Source organism: Canis lupus, chromosome 5 (assembly GCF_003254725.2).
Source record: "Canis lupus dingo isolate Sandy chromosome 5, ASM325472v2, whole genome shotgun sequence".
Classification (NCBI taxonomy): Eukaryota; Metazoa; Chordata; class Mammalia; order Carnivora; family Canidae; genus Canis; species Canis lupus.
Genome location: NC_064247.1, coordinates 60,616,810 through 60,636,413, shown reverse-complemented (window position 1 = coordinate 60,636,413; position 19,604 = coordinate 60,616,810). Strand labels below are relative to the sequence as shown.

At 45.0% G+C, this 19,604-nt stretch overlaps 1 protein-coding gene across 3 annotated transcripts in view; it reads left to right on the top strand.

Annotated features, from left to right (window-relative positions):
- Positions 1-19,604, top strand: part of DNAJC11 (DnaJ heat shock protein family (Hsp40) member C11) — a 75,957-nt gene that overhangs the window by 24,222 nt on the left and 32,131 nt on the right. For all 3 annotated transcript variants that reach the window (XM_025427292.3, XM_035716637.2, XM_035716638.2), the window contains 3 exons: positions 1,082-1,211; positions 3,300-3,373; positions 10,113-10,214. In XM_025427292.3, the coding sequence (XP_025283077.1) occupies positions 1,082-1,211; positions 3,300-3,373; positions 10,113-10,214 (306 nt within the window). The remainder of the gene's footprint in view (positions 1-1,081; positions 1,212-3,299; positions 3,374-10,112; positions 10,215-19,604) is intronic.

Sequence of the window (19,604 nt, the reverse complement as noted above, 5' to 3'; positions counted from 1 at the left end):
GACCTGGTGGGTGGCCAGATGGCTGGTTTTTCAGGCCCCCTTGGCATGTTGGCAACCCAAAAATGGACTCCCTCAAATGTGAGGGAGTTGTCTCCCAAAATAAAATGTTCTTTACCTGACCATCATCTGTATAGAGCTGCCTATTGAGCATCATCTCTTATAGATCAGAATAGTCCCTGAGGCTGATACAAAATCAGACATAATACTTACCAAAAACAGGCCAAAGGAGCTAGCAGATAGGTGGCTCAGTGTTCTAGGGCCCTTGAGAGGTCTGTTTCTGAGAACTACTCAGCTGTGTGGCAGGCAAAGTAGAATGTGGGTTTTGTCCTCACCACCACCCCTCCACCCAAGCCTCCCCTGCCGTCCCTTCTGTGTGGCTAAAACACATGCAGAGTCCATTCTACTTACTTCGTGTCATCTGTTCTTCACATAGTCCATGTTCTCCCTCAGACTGAGGATGTGTGAGGACTGGGGGCTGTATGCATTGGAGAGGGGTATTCTGGGTTTGGGAGGAAGGACATTTGTTCCTGTTATAGGATAGCAAAGCATTTTTGCCTGCTTTCTGTGCTACCTTTTAGAATTAGAGGTTGAACCAGAGGCGTGTGTTAGTTTTACAATTTGTCTTTGATTTTTGAGGGTAAATATTCTGAATTTCCTTTATCAGAAAACCAAATAAAATGCATGCCATTTCCTGTATAGTGGTCTACAGCTTTTTTCCTGTCTACACCAATTTTCTGTTAAGAGTACCTTGGCATGATTTATCTCAAATAACTTAAGTTAAAAAGTAAGCGGTCTCTGACGTTTTTAGTTTCAGCTCAGAGCACATTGAAACCGTATAGAGATGCATCTGATAGCATTTCCCAGCAAAACACAGTTGATATTGACGTCCATAACTGATCACTTTATTAACTGAAAAAAAGAAGCCTCATTGAAGCAATAAAGCATAACTTCATTATGTCCTGTGTGCAGAGAACAGACATGTTGGAAAGTGGCTGACAGGCTCCCATTTCAAGGCTGATTCTGATAATGATAATATTTAAGGAGCATCGATTGTTCTCTAATTGGATTTTTCTTTCTGTAGGCCTCTTCTGAAGAGCTGAAAGCTGCCTACCGGAGGCTGTGTATGCTCTACCATCCCGACAAGCACCGAGACCCAGAGCTCAAATCACAAGCAGAACGACTGTTTAACCTTGTCCACCAGGCTTATGAAGGTCAGTGGAGGGCTTGGCTTCATGCAGACGCCCTGGAAGCAGCGGTTCGATTTTTAAGAGACTTGATTTGTAGAGGACAGAAAGAGAGTCCTTAGAGGTGTATAAGAGAGGAGGTTAGGTTAGTGCTTTTTTACTGACAGGGGCCTTTGAAAGAGTAGTATTTTGCTTTAGAAATCAATGTGTCCAGTAAGTGGGAAATGAGAGTGCAGGTAGAGCAGCACACAGGGTCTGGGCTGCAGGGAGCACTCGGGCTCTAAATCGCTCGCTGGTTTTCTTCTAAAGGGAACTCTTAGAGGTAAAAGGCTGATCGCTACAGACAAGCCTTCTTTGTTCTCTTTTTTATGAGAAGATGTACAGGAATGTTTTTTTTTTTCATATGACGCTGATTTTATTGGCTCTGGAGCATTCAGTTAAAGAAAGGTTCTAACAAAGGGAGGAAAATTACGTTAGGAAGGCCAACAGGAAATAGAATCAAGTAATTCAGGTTTTTGTGCTTACTACATGTTAGGTGCTTCAGAAAGAGAATTTTGTGATGGAGTTGTGCATAAAGTGTTCAAATCACTGATAGGTCCAGAGTTGCCGTTGGAGATGGTGGGAAAGCTCTAGCAATGTAGTGGTGGTGGACACAAAGCAATGTGAATGTCCTTATGCCACTGAATCATTGGCTGAAATTGATTCTGTGTTATGCATATGTTGCCAGTTTTAAAAACAAAAATTAAAAAAATATTAATCCATTCTTAGGATACACACTAAGTAAAATAAGTTGTTTATTCCAGAGCCATTTGGTGATTTGGTCCTTAGTTAGACCAAAAATTAGAAAAGTGTTTCTTTACAGAAATCAGAAATCAGAAAGACTTCTGATTGCAGACACAAAAGCATATGCTATATTTCACTTTATGGTTTTACCAAATAATTAGATTTTACTGAGGAGTAAAACTTGGGCTATGGCGTGTGGCACATGTCTGAGGTCAGCAGTGGGTCTTCAACGGACTTAACTCCATTCAGACCACATCTGCGGCGGTCCTGACCAGAAACTTGATCCTTCTCTCGTACTCTATTGCCTGCATGGCTGCATTGATTTTACTGCTGTCTAAATTGCCCATGTAGCCAGTTTGTGTGGTTTTGGAAATTCAGGGAAGAGTTAACAGAAAACCCTAGCAGAGCTTGTGGAAGTGCTGCGGCAGCAGACCTGGCCCCAGTGTTCATCCTAACGGGGAGACCAAAGTAAAACTGTGAATAAATAATTCCCTATGAAATCCTACAGATTAGCACGAGAAGTCTGCATCCCACGTTTTCCAGTGGTCAGCATTTCTTTCTTCCCCATTAGATTTGAATATGGATGGAGTCATTTACATCGTTTTTTAAATTAGGCCTAAAAATATATGGGAAGTCTCAAGGGAGAAAAGATTCAAAGGTCTGGAAGAGAAGCTGGCAGAGGAGAAGAGCAAGGACCATTGGCTTTCCTGACACTTATGTTCAGTTTGGATGCCCTCTCAGTAACTCTGCCCCTTGCTGAGAAATCTTTTTCTGATGTACTTACCTAAGTGATGTGGCCACCACCATAGTGACAGGTGTTTGTGTTTTCAAATGGTGTACAAAAAAGAAGAAAAGTGGGAAAGGAAAAAAAAAAAAAAAACACTCAGTCTTAGAAGGTAGTGAAACGCTATAATAGAGTAAGCAGTAAATCATCTTTTTTTTTACAATCAGAGCCTGTCTGAATAAGCTTTAGAAACTGGAATTAACTCTTTCAGCCTGGGTCCATTTTAGGCTGTGGCAGAAACTTAATTCTGTTAAAAATAACTGTTCTTTACTGATCCTAGGGTACAGCTTCCTATAAGGTGCATCTCACAATTAAGAGTAGTTTGGACATGAAAAATCCACTATTTTTCCTTTATGTCCATCTTTAAGCACATCCTAGATCAGATCTGAGAGGCAGCTAGGAGGAAAAATGCACAGGGGATGAAGAGAGCCTCTTGGTGAAATTGTGGCTGGACAGGGAAGAAGAAGAGGTGGACATACTTGATGATGTTGCCAGGTCTGGAAGGAGAATTGTGTGCTTTGTAAACATGTGTGATTTTTAATTTGCAGTGCTTAGCGACCCCCAGACCAGGGCCATCTATGATATATATGGGAAGAGAGGACTGGAAATGGAAGGATGGGAGGTAAGAAAAACCGCGTGTCAGTGTCCCAGAAGATTCCTCACACATCTACAAAACAACAGCCCCCCCCCCCCCCCTCCAGTCCTACAACCCAGATCACTGGGAAATACTGGGAAATGCTGAAGTACCTTCTTCACTTTGTATTCTGGTCTCAGAGACTGAGTTCTAGGCTAGGTTGTGCCTCCGTGTACCTCTGTGTGCTTGGGCATGCAGTGATCCAGCTGATCCTCAGTGTCCTAACCTGTCCTGTAAAAAGCAAAGGGCATAGATGATGCCAGTCATTTCTAACCCAAGAGAGGGCACAGGCTGGTTAGGGAGCTGATGGAAGACCATTTCTTCAGGGCCCAGCTCTGTCTCCACATGCATTTCCTGCCATCCGGCACAGTTTTGTGCCCCTCTCGCCCCAGCTTACATGTAACCGGATCTGAGATGTGTTTGTGTTGGTCATGTGTTGTGTGTGGGAACAAAATGGAAGCCTGGAATAGTTGAGAACTACAGCATGAAAGTGCCCATAATGAAATAAGTTTCCCTGGCAGCCCTGCTGCATGAAAACAATCACTAAAATTCACAAGATTCTCTTTTCCCTCACGCTGCTGCCTCTCTCAGAGCCTTAAGCATGTCCATGTTACTGTCTGCAGTAGGAAGACATGAGGATCAAGTGGGAAAATGAATATGAAAATTAGTGATAAAACTCTTAAGTTGCTATAAGAACATGTAGGTGTTATGATTTAATTTCATTAAGGAAACTTGGTTCTGATGCCCAAGAAATTGTGGGAGGCTGTTAGTGTTAAGTTGGGCATTGCTGACTTCTTTCTTGTCACTGTATAAATTAAATTACCCTTGAAGTTCTTTTGGTATTTAATCTCAGGCCAGTAAGTCTGTCTCCTCTAACTAGTATTAAAGCCTCCTACAGGCTTTCAGATGAGGAGTACAAGAGAAGCGAGACAGGTTCTAGTTGCCTTTCCACTGTTGCTTAATATCGGTGGCTTATGGGCCATATTCTACCTGTGGCCATGTTTTGGGTGCCCACATGATAAACTGTAGCTGCTAACATTTAAAAATGGAAGTTTTGCATAAATATCCAGTGGTCTTTCTTCTCTTGAAAAAATTAGAAAATCTGGGAGCAACATACCTGCATTGCCCTGTGAATATGGCAGTCCACCATATTTCAGGAGCCTCTTCCCCGTGGGTAGGGCTGTGCCGTGGCCTTCCCCAGTGCTCACCACTTCCTGTCTTCTTACAGCTGACCTGCCCTTCATCCGCATGTCCCACCTGGCTCCAGTAGGCATTTGATTTCTAGCCTTTGGCTTGATGGAAACAGCAGTGCTTCACATCACATTAGTTCATTGTAGCAGAGCCTTGGGTCTAATAGCTTAGCATTTCTCCATCCTAAAAGGAAAATAGAATCCCATTTTATTTATTGACTTTCTCCTCAACCTTTGTACACCCTGTTCAGACTCCATTGTTTTTTGAAGACGTAGGTTGGCTACAGTTTTTCATGGGTGCAGTCAGGGCCACTGAAAGGCTGGAGCCTCTCTTACATGTCCCTCCTTCAGAGTCTAGGTTGTTAATTCCCAGCAGCATTAGCCCAGCTAATGGAGCCAGCAGGGTAACATTTTCCTGGCAAAATGCTGAGTGGCTTCCTCTCGCCAAACCAGATTATCTCCCCATTAGAAACAAAGCAAAACCGCACACACAGTAATGATTATAAAAGTATGTAGACTGTCACAGATGGTGAATGGATAAGCTTTTATATTCATATATTTTTGTAAGCTACTTTATAAGGAAATCAAGTTCTCATCGATCAGAATTAGCTTGTGTTTGTGTGTATGTGTGTGTGTGTGTGAGAGAGAGAGAGAGAGAGAGATACTAAGCCTTCACTGAAGATAAAAATGCTTTCAAGGAAGAGCACATGAAAATACCTCCCCACATATTTACTAAGAAATGTATTGGTGCCTAGCATACGGTGGGCAATTAAGCCCATTGTTATGGGCGGTAAAGGAGTCTCACTGAACTGGAGCATTTTTGGGGCTGGCATCGTCACTGCTTCAGGCAGAGCTTCCTCCCCAGGGAGAAGCTGAGTTCACATCATGCTGCTGCTAATATTCTTTGACTCTTAAACTTTGCTGATTGCTGATGATCTCCACTTGCCATCTATCTCTTAGTCTGAACACACGGGCAGTGGCTGAAAAAGGAAACGCACCGTCAGAACCATAGCTCCGGAGACACCTTCGTCAGGGCCCTCCACAGGCGTATTGGCCTCTCCCTGTCTCAGGGGTGGGGGTCACCCCCTTCTGTTGGTTAGCACTGGGGAGGAAATGTGAGCTTGCAGGCTGCAAAAGATACCGGCCCTGCTTTCAGCCATTAGTAAGTTTTCAGTCTCTTTTTTTTTTTTTTTTTTTTTTTTAAAGAGAGAGCAAGAATAAGGAGGGTGGGTAGGGACAGAGGTAGAGACAGAATCCCCAGCAGACTCCACACTTGGTGCAGAGCCCCACAGGGGGCTCGATCCCACAACCCTGAGATCATGACCTGAGCCAAAATCAGGAGCAGACACTTAACTGACTGAGCTACCTGAGTGCCCCCCACTTTTATTTTCTTTTAACTTTTAAGAGACTTTGTCGTTCTCTGACAGGATTCCAAAGGAAGGAGATGCAGAGGTGCAAGCATTCACCACTTGTGAAACCAGTCATTTTAGTTACCCAGGCTAATTAGTGGTGTTTGTGGGGATACTCAGGTGAAAATGAAATTGACTTCAGAATGGCAAGCCTCAACTTTGAGCTGGGAGTGCTTGATGGTGTTGAAGCTGGTAACAGCAGCCAGTGTAGTACAGTGCACAACTCAGTAGCACCGGCAGGTGTTAGATCACGTCCTGCGGCCCCAACCGTCCATGATCTAGATTCTGTCTGCAGCCCCATAGGTGATCTGTGTCTCACTCTGCTCTGTCTCTGACATCAATCTTACGGTGTCTAGGAAAGTAACCTGCATTAGTAGGAGCTACAATCTGGTCAACATCATGAAAACAAAGACTTAGAAGCTCTCACAGACTAAGGAGACTAGATGACGAAATGCAAGCCGAGAGCCTAGACCAGATCCCAGAACATACAAGGGATGTTAGTGGAAAATCTAGTGAAATCCAGAAAGTCTGGGTTCAGTTCCTTGGAGTGCTCTAGGGTTGGTGTTGAATTTGGCAACTGTCCCTTGTTAACAGTGGGGAAAGCAGAGTGAAAGGTGTACAAGAGCTTCCGGTACTGTCTGTAATTTTTCCAAAGTTCTAAGTAATTTTCTAAAATTGTTCTAAAACCAAAGTCAAGGAGCACCTGGGTGGCTCAGTAGTTGAGTGCCTGCCTTTGGCCCGGGGTGTGATCCTGGAGTCCCGGGGTCGAGTCCTGCATCAGGCTCCCTGCATGGAACCTGCTTCTCTTTCTGCCTGTATCTCTGCCTCTTGCTCTCTCTCATGAATAAATAACTAAAAATCTTTAAAAAATAAAAATAAATAAATAAAACCAAAGTCAAGTAGCTAGAATCAGAATTTTCAGACCAGACAGTATCTCGGGAAACCTGTAATTTAACCCCTCATCCATAGCTGGGATCTGAAGCTTAGAGAAGTGAAGTAACCCCCACACACACCTGATGCCACCAGGAGATTAGAGGCAGTGTGGGTGAGCCTGCCTTCTGTCCTTCTACCACACGGCCTTGCTTTTAGGGACCCCTGCCCCCTCGTCCACTGGGTAAATCACTCTTCCTGGTTAGCACAGGGATGGGCCTAGTTTGTAAATGGACAGTTAAGGCAAATGTAGGTGTGTAGGATCATGGGCTGCATGTGATCCTCTCTGTTATGGAGCATGTCTGGTATTTACCAGCTAGCACAGGGTTCCAGGTGCTGTGTGACTTGTAGCTGGCTCAGTCTCCTACCCTTCTCTACCATGGCACAGTGTATGCGAAGGGCAGAAAGAACAGAGGATGTCAGGGAAGCAGGACTCTGCCCTGCCCTGCCCAGCTCTTCCCTGCTCTGGAGGTGCCAACCATCCTGACTTCACAGTTAGCTCTGATTATGTACCAGCTGTTTGCCAAACCTATGTAAAATCGGCTAGAAATGGAATGACCTCACACCTTTGGAGTATTTGCATCTTCAGCTCATCACAGTGTGGCAGAGAGAAAGGAATGTGTAGCTATTAATTCAGTCTGCAAAGGTCAGGCAGCTATAGAATTTCTGAAAACAAATCTTGTTCTGCTTTGGCCTCTGCAGAACCTGACACTTTCCAGCCTTTTAATTCCTGGAATCTTACAAATCTGTGTATTTTAAAAATCTCAGGAACTCGTGGAGTCTGTGTCATTGGTTAAAGTTTGGCTAGTCAGACTTGTGCATAATTTGCATTCTCAACACCAGTGTCCTGCTGGACAGAATATTCAGTGTGAAACCTTTTCATCCAGGTAGAAGAGCTGGATTACTCTGTGACCCTTTGGAGCAGGTGCTTCCCATCCAGACCCTGCTTGGCCTTGGTAATGCATCACTTAGGTCACCACTGGCGGGTGCATAGTCACAGGCTTACCAAGTTAGGGTTCAGAGGTCACAATTTCTAAAATATTTTAAATCCTTTTTTCCTGATCTTTCTATATGTTCATGGTTAAATGGAGTAATTACTTATATTTCCCTGAAGCTCTTTTGTTTTTGTTCTCTGTACTGGAGGGAGAGGCTGATGGGAGACAAGGGAAGGTAATGAAAGTTGAAGCATCAAGCTTTCCTCCTGCTCTGTCCAAGGTCAGGACATAGGGTGGAAACCCATGTCCTCAACTTCAGAGAAATAGGGCGAGCCTCCATATCAGTTCAGTACAATGGAGGATGTTGCTGTGAGGCCACAAAGCAATTACTGATGTGCCATTGAGGATTTTGATTTGTTTTTGGGTAATTTTTGTGTCTTCATTATAAAACTTGCTTTAGGGACACCTGAGTGGCTCAGTGGTTGAGCATCTGCCTTTGGCTCAGGGTGTGATCCCAGAGTCCTGGGATCGAGTCCCACAGGGGGCCTGCTTCTCCCTCTGCCTGTATCTCTGCCTCTCTCTGTGTGTCTCTTGGGAATAAATAAAAATCTTTTTTTTTTTTTTTTTTTTTTGGAATAAATAAAAATCTTAAAAAAAAAAAAAAGAAAGAAAACTTCCTTTAAAAGAACCACTGCCACTTTTTAGTAATCATTGATTATAAGGGATATTAGAGCCAAAAATGTGTTCTTTATTTTTTCTCTTTACATCCTAAAAGCAGTAGTGAAAAATTTCTCAGTGCTTTTTTGAATAAGCCAATTTTTATATTAATTTTTCTATATTGCTGAATAATAAAATCAAGGTGCACAAAACCTGGAGTATGACCCCATTTCTGTTAGAATGTACATGCACACGTGTGCACAGAGGGTGTCTAGGAAGATACATAAAAACTAGATGCTAGCCCTGAGAAGGACGGCAGAGAAGAGAGGGTGCTATAGGCAAATTGTACTGTATCCTTTATATCCTTCTGTACTATTTTGATTTTTTGCTGTGAGCGTGTATTTTTTTAAACAATTTTTTAAACTTGTGATTTCCAGGATTGCTTCTTCTCACATCACCTCCCTTTTTAGCTGTTCTGTGAGCAGCCTCTCAAGGCTCCTCTGTATTTCTCCCACTGATACAGGGAATGTGCTCTCTGGGTTTCCATGACTGTCCCACCCCCACTCTCAGTGTTCCTCACAGGCCGTGGAATCTTGGACCCTAGAAATCATGGGATGCGGTTTCCTCTTTCACAGATGTGGGGCCTGAGGTCCAAGGTGGCATTTCCTTGCCTCTTTGAAATCTCTACTTTATGACAAACTAAGAAAAAAGCCAAGTTGGAATGCCTAATATTCTCCATATTTGACATCATTGTGTAACCCCAAGCATTCATGTGGTCTGCCCTTTGGTACTTAAGTACTGTTTATGCTAAAGTACATCTGACATTATACATTCTCAGGGGTATCCTAGTGTAGGGGGAAGAGTCCCACTGTTGTAAAGATGCCCAGGCCTGAAGGCCAAAGACCACTTGGTCCAAGCTTGGAAAGCTTCTCTAGTGATGGCCCCGGCGTACTGGGAAGAGACAGCAGGGCTACAGTGGGCACGTTTGCACTTTGCTTTCATCTTTAACATTTATTATCTGTGCTGGGATTCATTAGGAAATTTAGACTGTGAAACTTAAGGTGGTTTGTTCTTGGGGCTCCTTCGTGGCTCAGTCGTTTGAGCATCCGACTCTTGATTTCACTTCAGGTCATGATCTCAGGGTTGTGAGATTCAACCACACATCCACACTCAGTGTGGCTCCTGCTTAAGATTCTCTCCCTCTTACCCTCTGCCACTCCCCACCCCACCCTCGTGCATGACCTCTCACTCTGTCTCTAAAGAAAATTAAAAAATAAGGTGATGTGTTCTTTGTAAGGTCCTGCAGCCTCAGAGATCGGTTACTGAAACCAAGGATGCTTCTCTCGCTGGAGAGCTGAGGAAAAGCATGGCCCTGGGGATGATCAGGGAAGAGCTGAGTGGGTGTAAGTGTGAGCCTCACCTCATTAGAGACTGTGTGTCCACAGGAAAAACTCATTGGGGTATCATTGCCATTCATAAAGTCCTGGGGAAAGGACTGGCCAGCCCAGGCCAGGTGGACACACCTCAGTTAATGATGTCCGCTCTTTGTGTGTTTTCTTTGCTTTCTGGGTCCTTAACTGTCTCCTCCTCCTGACTGTGTCCGCAGGTGGTGGAAAGGAGGAGAACACCAGCTGAAATCAGGGAAGAGTTTGAGCGGCTGCAGAGAGAGAGGGAGGAGAGGAGGCTGCAGCAGCGCACCAACCCCAAGGTGAGCCAGGCATGCTGTGGGGACAGTTTAGGGCATCGGTGGGCCCAGGATCCTTGTTGCTGGTGAGATATTTTTTTTTTAAGTAATTATATACCAAATTGGTAGAACAAAATTTTGTTTATCTGAATGACATCTTTCTGGAAAGCAGCTTCCAGTGACTTTCAGCAAAGCTGCTGCTCAGGTCTTGAAGAAATGTGCCTTCAACCATGTGCACAGAAGACAAAACCAGTTCCAGATTTCTGGCCCAGACAGCAGCACAGCCCAAATCTTGAGACCCTTCCTTGCAGTCGAGCTGCCCAAGCCCTTGACAGGTTCCAGTCAGGGGATGCTATCAGGGAGAGGGCAGCCACCAGACTACTTAGGCTTGAGATATTTCCAGACTGCCTTAGGCGGGGGCCCAGGCTTTTATCCTCCCAGGATAGCAGTGCCATGAACACCAGTCCCCAGGTTCTTTAGGCAGCAATAAGATGACCCCCCTTTGACTCAGTCAGGTCCCCAGGGGAGCTTGAGTCCTGTGACCCTGAGTCTGAGAGTGACTTTTCAGTCCCGCATATGGTATTTCGTCCTTTGATTTGTTAGGGAAGCACATTGTTCTGAGTGCGTGCCCCAGCCCTATGGCAGATAGGATAGCTCAGTTGATTTAAGATACCAGATGTATGAAAAAAAAAAAAAAAAAAAAAAAGATACCAGATGTATGAATGGCTAACCAAATGTGGCCCAGTATTCCTGTTCAACTGTGCTTGGTAAGGGGACCCAGCAGCCGAACTTCCATCAGTGTGGCCAGGATGGCCTGGCAGGCAGCCTGAAAATCTCCTAAAGAAAAAGAACAGATGCTAGCATACAACTGGGAAGTGTGATAATATGAACTTCTGATCACATATATTCCCGAAAGTGGATTTTTTTAAAGACTCCTTCAGCAGTTAGAGGACCGTAAATTCAGAATGCTCCCATCTATTTGAGGCCTGCATTTCAAAGTATATCTACAAATGCCAACACCTCTCCTTTCTACTCAGCCTCCCTGCCACAGATGATGGCGTCAGTGATGCAGAGCGGCTTTTGATCCTAGGCAGGTAGAGAACTGAAACACCAGCCAAATCAACTTGGGGCATAGTTAGGAGTGCTAAAGTTTCTGAGGCATCCTGAGCCATGTTCGTGAGTTCCATTCAAGGGGCCAGTGGTCAAGGCCACGCACTGTGGGGAGGTCTGGTTTGAAAGGTCGGTGTTGGCAGATGGAGTGAGGGTTGAGAAGATGGGGTGGAAGCCTGGCAGGAGCAAGCTGTTGCTTTGGTATCTTTGCTGTTCTGGCTGGAGTTTTGCTGCATTCAGAGCAATGAAGGGGAAAGAGAACGTCACAGTAGCCTGAGCCTCTGTGTCCTGCAATAAAATTGGCCATCTGGGTGTGCGCAGTGATTGCTTATTGGGATTCTGTGAAAATGTGTCTCCAGGCCATGTTTCTGTGGAATGAGGGAGCACAGCTGTGACCATTTCACACAAGCATGCAAGTTATTGTAAAATTCCTAATACTTTGCTACTTGCATAAACTGCTTCCAAATAAATAAGGCATTTTCTAACCAGAAATAGTAAGTGATAACCAGATGTTGGCTGTGCAGCATTTTGAGAAGAGGTTTTGAGCTAGGTCTTTTATTCTGTTTCAGGGGAGTTTGCTTTTCATGATGAGTGGGAAGGGTTTGGAATGTTCTCATCCAAAGAAAGACAGGGGCAATCTTCTCCTTTTAAGAAAACCGCAGGGATCCCTGGGTGGCGCAGCAGTTTAGCGCCTGCCTTTGGCCCAGGGCGCGATCCTGGAGACCCGGGATCGAATCCCACGTCGGGCTCCCGGTGCATGGAGCCTGCTTCTCCCTCTGCCTGTGTCTCTGCCTCTCTCTCTCTCTCACTGTGTGCCTATCATAAATAAAAAAAATTAAAAAAAAAAAAAGAAAGAAAAAAAAAAAAAAAAAAAAAAATAAAAATAAAAAAAAAAAAAAAAAATAAAAAAAAAAAAAGAAAACCGCAGGAGAAGGATACTCCTGATGACAATCGGGCTCAGCACTGACCTATCCCAAGGTATAGGCAGGCTAGGTACCATTATTGGTACTGCCATTTGAAATTTGGATGGGCATTTCTCTCTATTGTTACTAGTAAGCTTATTGGGTGGGGATTTTCCAGGAGGATGTATATACCAAGAACAGGCAAAGAGGTCAAATGGGAAAAATCATTGATTGGAAATACTGACTCTGACACAGTGATGTGTTTAGTTTTCTTGTCTGTAAAATGAAGCCGTCTAGGGGTGCCTGAGTAGCTCAGCCAGTTGAATATCCGACTCTTGGTTTCAGCTCAGGTGGTCATCTCAGAGTCATGGGATTGGGCTCTGTGTCAGGCTCCATGTTCTCAGCACAGAGTCTGCTTGTCCCTCTCCCTCCTCCTCAGCCCCTCCCCCTGCTCGAGTATATGTGCATGCACTCTCTCAAACAAATAAAATATTTTTTTAAAAAGTAGGAAATAGGTGTTAATTTATTCAGACCAAGTTAATTTAACAGACCAAGTTTGTTGAGTAAATGCACAGTGATACTGTGCATAGGTCCTAGTGAGGTTAAGAACTCAGTGTCGTGTCCATGTTTCCTTCAGCACTGCATGGGAAATACTTGGCTTGGTCAGGCAGTTCTGGGCCTGTGGTGAGTGGGCTTGAATGAGGTCTGGCCATTGGGATTTCAAAATGGCCATCTGACAACACCATTCAGCCTTCTCCTATGGCCTTGGCCCAGTGGTGTTTCAGTGTGGCCAGCTACCTTTGAATCTTGGTTTATGTGAAATAAGCTTTGGGAAACACTGTGGGGCTTAGAAATAAATGAGCGCAATCTCCAACTCTAGAGTGCAAGCCACCAGTGGAATGCGTGTGCAGACACACTCACACGCACAGGTGCCAGAGACAGCATGGTGGTGCTTTCCGCTTGGAGTCAGGAGCCCTGTACAGGGATTCAGATTCCACCCTCCCATTATGGGCTCTGAGTCAGGCCACTTTTCCTTCCTGTCTTAGTTCAGTTTCCCCTTGTGTGAAATGGAAGGTTTGCCACCAAACCCACTATGGGGGGTCGGAAGACCCCCAAAGTCCTTAGTTTAATTGCCTCTGTTCTGTCTTTGTCGTGTGAGAGGAAAGTCCTCTGTGTTTCCTGCTGGAAAACCCCAAGCTCAGATTGCTGGCGTCTGAGGATCTCCCGGGCCCTCATATGGAGCAGGTCTGGGAGGGAATTTATGGCTGGGACAGACCAATGAGACTCATCGGCATCTGGAGCACCACGTGTGACTGGACTGTAACTGGACTGCCCTGGCCACCCTACCACTGTCTTCAAGATGTCTGTTTCATTGGCTTAGTCCATCTACATTTCTTGCCTTTTTAAAGACTTAAGGTCATACAATAGGGTTGTTCTGTGCCATGTTCATTCATATTGATTATTTTGATTCCTTTCTTTGTTAATACCCATAAGCCTTCTATCCCTCTGATGGCAGCCACTCTACGAGTCTAAGGACATCAGATCTCGGACAGCACTGTGGGACTTTATTACTGCCTTCTAATGAACTTGTTCACATCCCATGTGAAGCAGAGCCTTAAGTCAAAGACTGCTTGGGAGGTGTCAGGGTCTGCCCCTGAGGGTGTGCACTGCTTTCAGACCCTGTTATATTACAGTTCAGGGGGTACACTGCATTCTTTCCTGGACCTTCCATTTCCTTTCTCCATACAGAGGTCAACATAAACTCCCTGGCAAGGCCTTCTTTCTGATTTTAGAAAGGCCAGCTTGAAAAAAAAAAAAAAAAGAAGGGCCAGCTTATCAGTTTGGTTCCTGTAATAGCTTAAAAATATGATTCAGCTTTATCAGGAAAAAAATCTAAATAACGTATCAAGGATCCATATAACAGTAAAAATATCTTTAAATCCCAAAATGTGGGTTCCCTGGGTGGCGCAGCGGTTTAGCGCCTGCCTTTGGCCTAGGGCGTGATCCTGGAGACCCAGGATCGAATCCCACGTCAGGTTCCCAGTACATGGAGCCTGCTTCTCCCTCTGCCTATGTCTCTGCCTCTCTCTCTCTCTCTGTATGACTATCATAAATAAATAAAAATTTAAAAAATAATAATAATAATAATAAATCCCAAAATGTTTTCATAAAGATGCAAGATTACATTACTCAATTATTTTTAAAGGGTTTTTTAAAAAGCTGTGTATCGGCTGCCGTGGCTAATGATTGCAGGCATTCGAATGAGCCCATGGCTACGACTTCAGTCTGTTCTCTGGAAATGGCTCTGATGTCATAAACTGCCTCGGCTCCACTGACAGGAACATCTTGCAGAAGAAAAGCTGTTTGAACCCATATGTTTGTTGTGCTCAATGGCAGGAGGGGGCGATTCAGCGGATGCAGAAACAGGCAGCTATTGAAAGGGAAGAAATTGGGAAGTGTCATGGACGGGCCAAGTCCAAGGAGGCTGTTGTTTACAGCAGAGCCTGCAGAAGAGGACAAGTGATGGCTACAGGAGGCCGTTCCTGCCATCCTGACAGCATAGCTGCTCAGAAACAAGATGTCAGAATAGACACTGCTATTTATGTAGGGGGGAGGTGGGCAGTGGGAAACTCTGGAAAGTTTGTGTTTAATCCTCCGTGATGTCAGACAACAAAGGTTCCAACTTTGATCTCAGAATGAATCTGCAAAGACAGTCTCAAGAGCCACCCTAGGCTCATCAACTCTAAAACAGGCAAACTGCACATTGCCTCTTAACGCAATTGCCTCTTTTGGTGGAATTTTCAATTAGTAATTAAGAATGCGTTTGACAGAAATTTCTCACATTATGCTTATGGCCAGATAAAATATAAACATGAAAATAATTCAGAACGGAACATTCCTGACTGAATGAACAACTGATTCTACTCAAAGAGGGTTGATTAATGCATCATCTCTAGCCTGGTGAGAAGCTTCTCATCGTGGGAGAAAGGCTGTCACTTGGCATGCTCAGAATTTCTATGAATGATGTCAATGAAGATATGTCTATCATATTCTCAGGTGACCCAAAGCCAGAGGACAAAACCACAATTCTAAAAGATCCCAGTGACCTAGAATGTGAAGGTGAAACGTTCTAGAAGGGGAGACGGGAAAATGGTGGTCTTTAACTGACTGGGCTTAATGTTAACAACAGTTTAGAATATTTGTAGGTTGGGGATGGGTAAGGTAAAGATGATTCATGTATTCACAAGGCAGTTTATATTGGGTGCCTGTAAGGAGCCAGGCCCTGTTTCAGATGTAAATGTGCAGCAGAGAATAACAGACAAGACCCTGCCCTCTTGGATTCTAATTGAGAGAGAGATGCAATAAACACAATACGTAAATTATATAATATGTTAGAAGGTGAGGTGATAATGCTATAGCCGGAAGATAGATCAAAGTAAGGGGGGAGGACCACAATTTTAAATAGGGTGCTCAGGGATCCCTGGGTGGCACAGCGGTTTGGCGCCTGCCTTTGACCCAGGGCGCGATCCTGGAGACCCGAGATCAAATCCCACATCCGGCTCCTGGTGCATGGAGCCTGCTTCTCCCTCTGCCTGTGTCTCTGCCTCTCTCTCTCTCTCTCTCTCTCTCTCTCTCTCTGTGACTATCATAAATAAAAATTTAAAAAAAAAATGCTCATTTTAAATAGGGTGCTCAGGCCTTGTTAAGAAAGTGATAATTGGAACAAAGACAAGGAGAGAAGAGTTATCCATGTGGATATCGGGAAGAGCCTTCTAGATGGAGGGAGCAGCTAGTGGAAAAGGATAATGGGTCTGGTGTGTTCCAGGAATAGCAAAGACACCAGTGTGTCTGGAGCAGTGGTGGGGGAATTAGTAGCAGCTGAGGTCAAAGAAACACATCTTCCCCTTCTCTGTGGAGAAGCAGCAACTGCTCTTTTTTTTTTTTTTATGATTTTTTAATTTATTTATTTATGAGAAACACAGAGAGAGAGAGAGGCAGAGGGAGAAGCGGGCTCCATGAAGGGAGCCCAATGTGGGACTCGATCCCGGGACTCCAGGATCACGTCCTGGGCCTAAGGCAGGCGCTAAACCACTGAGCCACCCAGGGATCCCCCAGCAACTGTTATTAATTCATGACCGTTTGAGAGAACAGAACCAACAGCATGAAGACGATTTTGGCTTGGTGTAAGGAACAGTGAACAAAGCAGGCTGCTGGGGACCGAAGGAACCGCACTTTTATCCACCATCTCATCCTGAACACAGAGCAGCAAGGACCTACATCTTCGGGGGGAGGGGGGGGGAGAGTTATATAATTAAGATAAAAATAAGTTTTCCCGGCTGTTCGCAGAGTCAGTGTGGGAGTGGATTCCAGGCCGGCAGGTGGTGCTCCCATCCGGGCTGGGTGGAGTTCCTTTGATGACCTCTGGGGGAGGGAGGGCTGCCCCCAACTCTCCCGCTCCAAGCCCTGCCTGTGAGCAATGGTGTCATTTGGTTCTGTTGGTTCTTCCTGAAAACTTCTGACATTCTTGGGCACAAGAAGTCTACTAATCTTTAAATATGCATATAAGGCCTTTCCGAGATTTTACTCATTTTTAAGGTTTTTTTATTTGAGAGAGAAAAAGAGAGAGCACACGCTTGCACAAGTGAGGGTAGGGGCAGAGGGAGAAGCAGACTCCCCTCTGAGCAGGGAGCCCCACATGGGACTCCATCCCAGGACCCCAAGATCCTGACCTGAGCTGAAAGCAGACAGTTAACTGACTGAGCCACCCAGGTGCCCCAAGATTTTAATAGTTTTTAAGGAAACTAGTTTTGAAGTCTGAAGTGTGGGGAAATTTTTTCAGTTTTTGTGGTCAAAGTCATATTCATAAGCAGTGTAGTAGGTAACTAGGGACGCCTGGGTGGCTCAGTGGTTGAGCCTCTGCCTTTGGCTCAGGGCATGATCCTGGGATCTAGGATCGAGTTCCACATCGGGCTGCATGTGGGGAGCCTACTTCTCCGTCTGAGGGTGTCTCTGCCTCTTTCTCTGTCTCTCATGAATAAATAAATCTTTAAAAAAAAAAAAAAAGTAGGTGACTAGACAGACACAAGCAGTTGCCTCCTCCCACCCGTCTCTCTAGGCCTGACTCCAGCCCCCCACCCCAGAGGCGCCACTTCCAGCACTCTGAGCTCTTGCTTGGGACATTTCTGTGTCCCTGAGTTGTGTGTTTATAATGTTCTCTGTTTTTTTTTCAGTCTTAGCAATTATGTGTTGACCTCCCGCCAGGAAAGATAAAATGCAGTTCCCCAGCACACACACATTTGCCATTCCACCCAGTGTGGTTATAACCCCCTTTTGAGTTAAGTGAATGTTCACTGAATAAATGCTTGGCCAAGCCAGGTGATGTACCATGACTACCTGACTTTTTTTTTTTTTTTTTAATAAATTTATTTATTTATTTTAGAGAGGGCGTGTGGGGCTGAGGGGTGAGGGGAGTGGACAGAGGGAGAGGGAGAGGCAGATTCCTTGCTGCAAAGGGAGCCTGACACGGGGCTCAATCTCACAACCCTGAGATTATGACCTGAACCGAAATCAGAGCCCACTGCTTAACCAACCGAGCTACCCAAGGGCCCCCACCTGACCTCTCTTTTTTTTTTTTTTTTTTTAAGATTTTTTATTTATTCATGAGAGAGAGAGAGAGAGGTAGAGACACAGGCAGAGAGAGAAACAGGCTCCATGCAGGGAGCCCGATGTGGGACTCGATTCCAGGACTCCAGGATCAGGCCCTGGGCTGAAGGTGGCACTAAACTGCTGAGCCACCCGGGCTGCCCCTGACCTCTCTTAAAACACTTTTCCCTCCACGGTGTTATAATTGTCTCCTTTGGTTTCTTTGATGAGCTTTCTATAAATCTGTCACTAATTTGTTTCCAGACTGTCAGGACTGAACGTGTCCCCCTCAGTGCTATCGGACTCCTTAAGTATGCTGTCATTCTCGCTGATTCTGGTGGCACCCCTTGAAGGCCCATACTTTCTGGCCTGCTGTACAGCTGGGGCCCCAGGATGTCCCTCACTGGCTTCCTTGGAATGCCTTTCTCTTCCTTCAGTGAACACCTTCTTCCTTTCCAAGGAGCAGCCCCGGGAAGCACTGCCAGACCCTGAGACACACTGAACAGCACCTCCCTCCCTTGGATGGGTTCCCACACCTCCCTCCTTTTTTGATATATCCTTTTCTATGGAGAAAACCCATCTTCCAGTACCTTCATTAAAGAAAATCCCTGAGGGGTATCCCTGGGTGGCTTAGTGGTTTAGCGCCACCTTCGGCCCAGGGCATGATCCAGGAGTCCCAGGATCGAGTCCACGTCGGGCTCCCTGTGTAGAGCCTGCTTCTCCCTCTGCCTGTGTCTCTGCCTCTCTCTCTCTCTCTCTCTCTCTCTCTGTCTCTCATGAATAAATAAACAAAATCTTTAAAAAAAAGAAAATCCTTGGAAGGCAAATTTTTTTGTCCTTCCCATACACACACATACTTTGTTGTCTTTTTTTTTTTTTTTTAATGATAGTCACACAGAGAGAGAGAGAGGCAGAGACATAGGCAGCGGGAGAAGCAGGCTCCATGCACCGGGAGCCTGACGTGGGATTCGATCCCGGATCTCCAGGATCACGCCCTGGGCCAAAGGCAGGCGCTAAACTGCTGCGCCACCCAGGGATCCCCACTTTGTTGTCTTTTAAAGGAAAAATTAATAACATATTTATATATACACATACCTAGAAAGGATTACATGTAACGCATAAACCTTAACAGTAATAACAGATGTGGAGGAACCCACCGCCTGACCTTGGGACAAGGATATTACCCACACCTTGCATCCACTTCCATGGCCCCCTCCTGCCCCATCTCCCTGCTGGAAGGAAGCACAATCTGAAGGGAGTCATCCTTCTGGTGCTTTTTAAAATTTTGTCACAAATTGGATGTATGCTTAAGTAATCCACTGTTTGGTTTTTATTGTTTTCGAGCTTTATAAAGATGGTACCACGCTATAGGTGGTCCTCTGGGACTTGTTTTCTACCCACACCTCCTACTCTTTCAAAAGTCTGTGTGTCTCATGAAGTCGTGACTCATTCATTTTCGTTGCTATATCCCACAATTTATCCATTCTCCAGCCAGTGGGTGTTGAGATTGTTTCCGGGTTTTTGCGATTATGAACATTGCTGTTGTGAATGTTCTTGTGCTTGCCTCCTAGTGCACGTGTGCGAGAGTGTCCACAAGCACCTGGATATAAATTGGTGGGTCATTGGATATGCAAATGTTCAGCTGTAAGAGATGTTGCCACCTTGTTTTCCAGAGGTCAAGTGTGGACCTTGCGTAATTCAGAATGTCTTTTTGTTGTTGTTAAGTTTTTATTTATTCATGAGAGACAGAGAGAGAGAG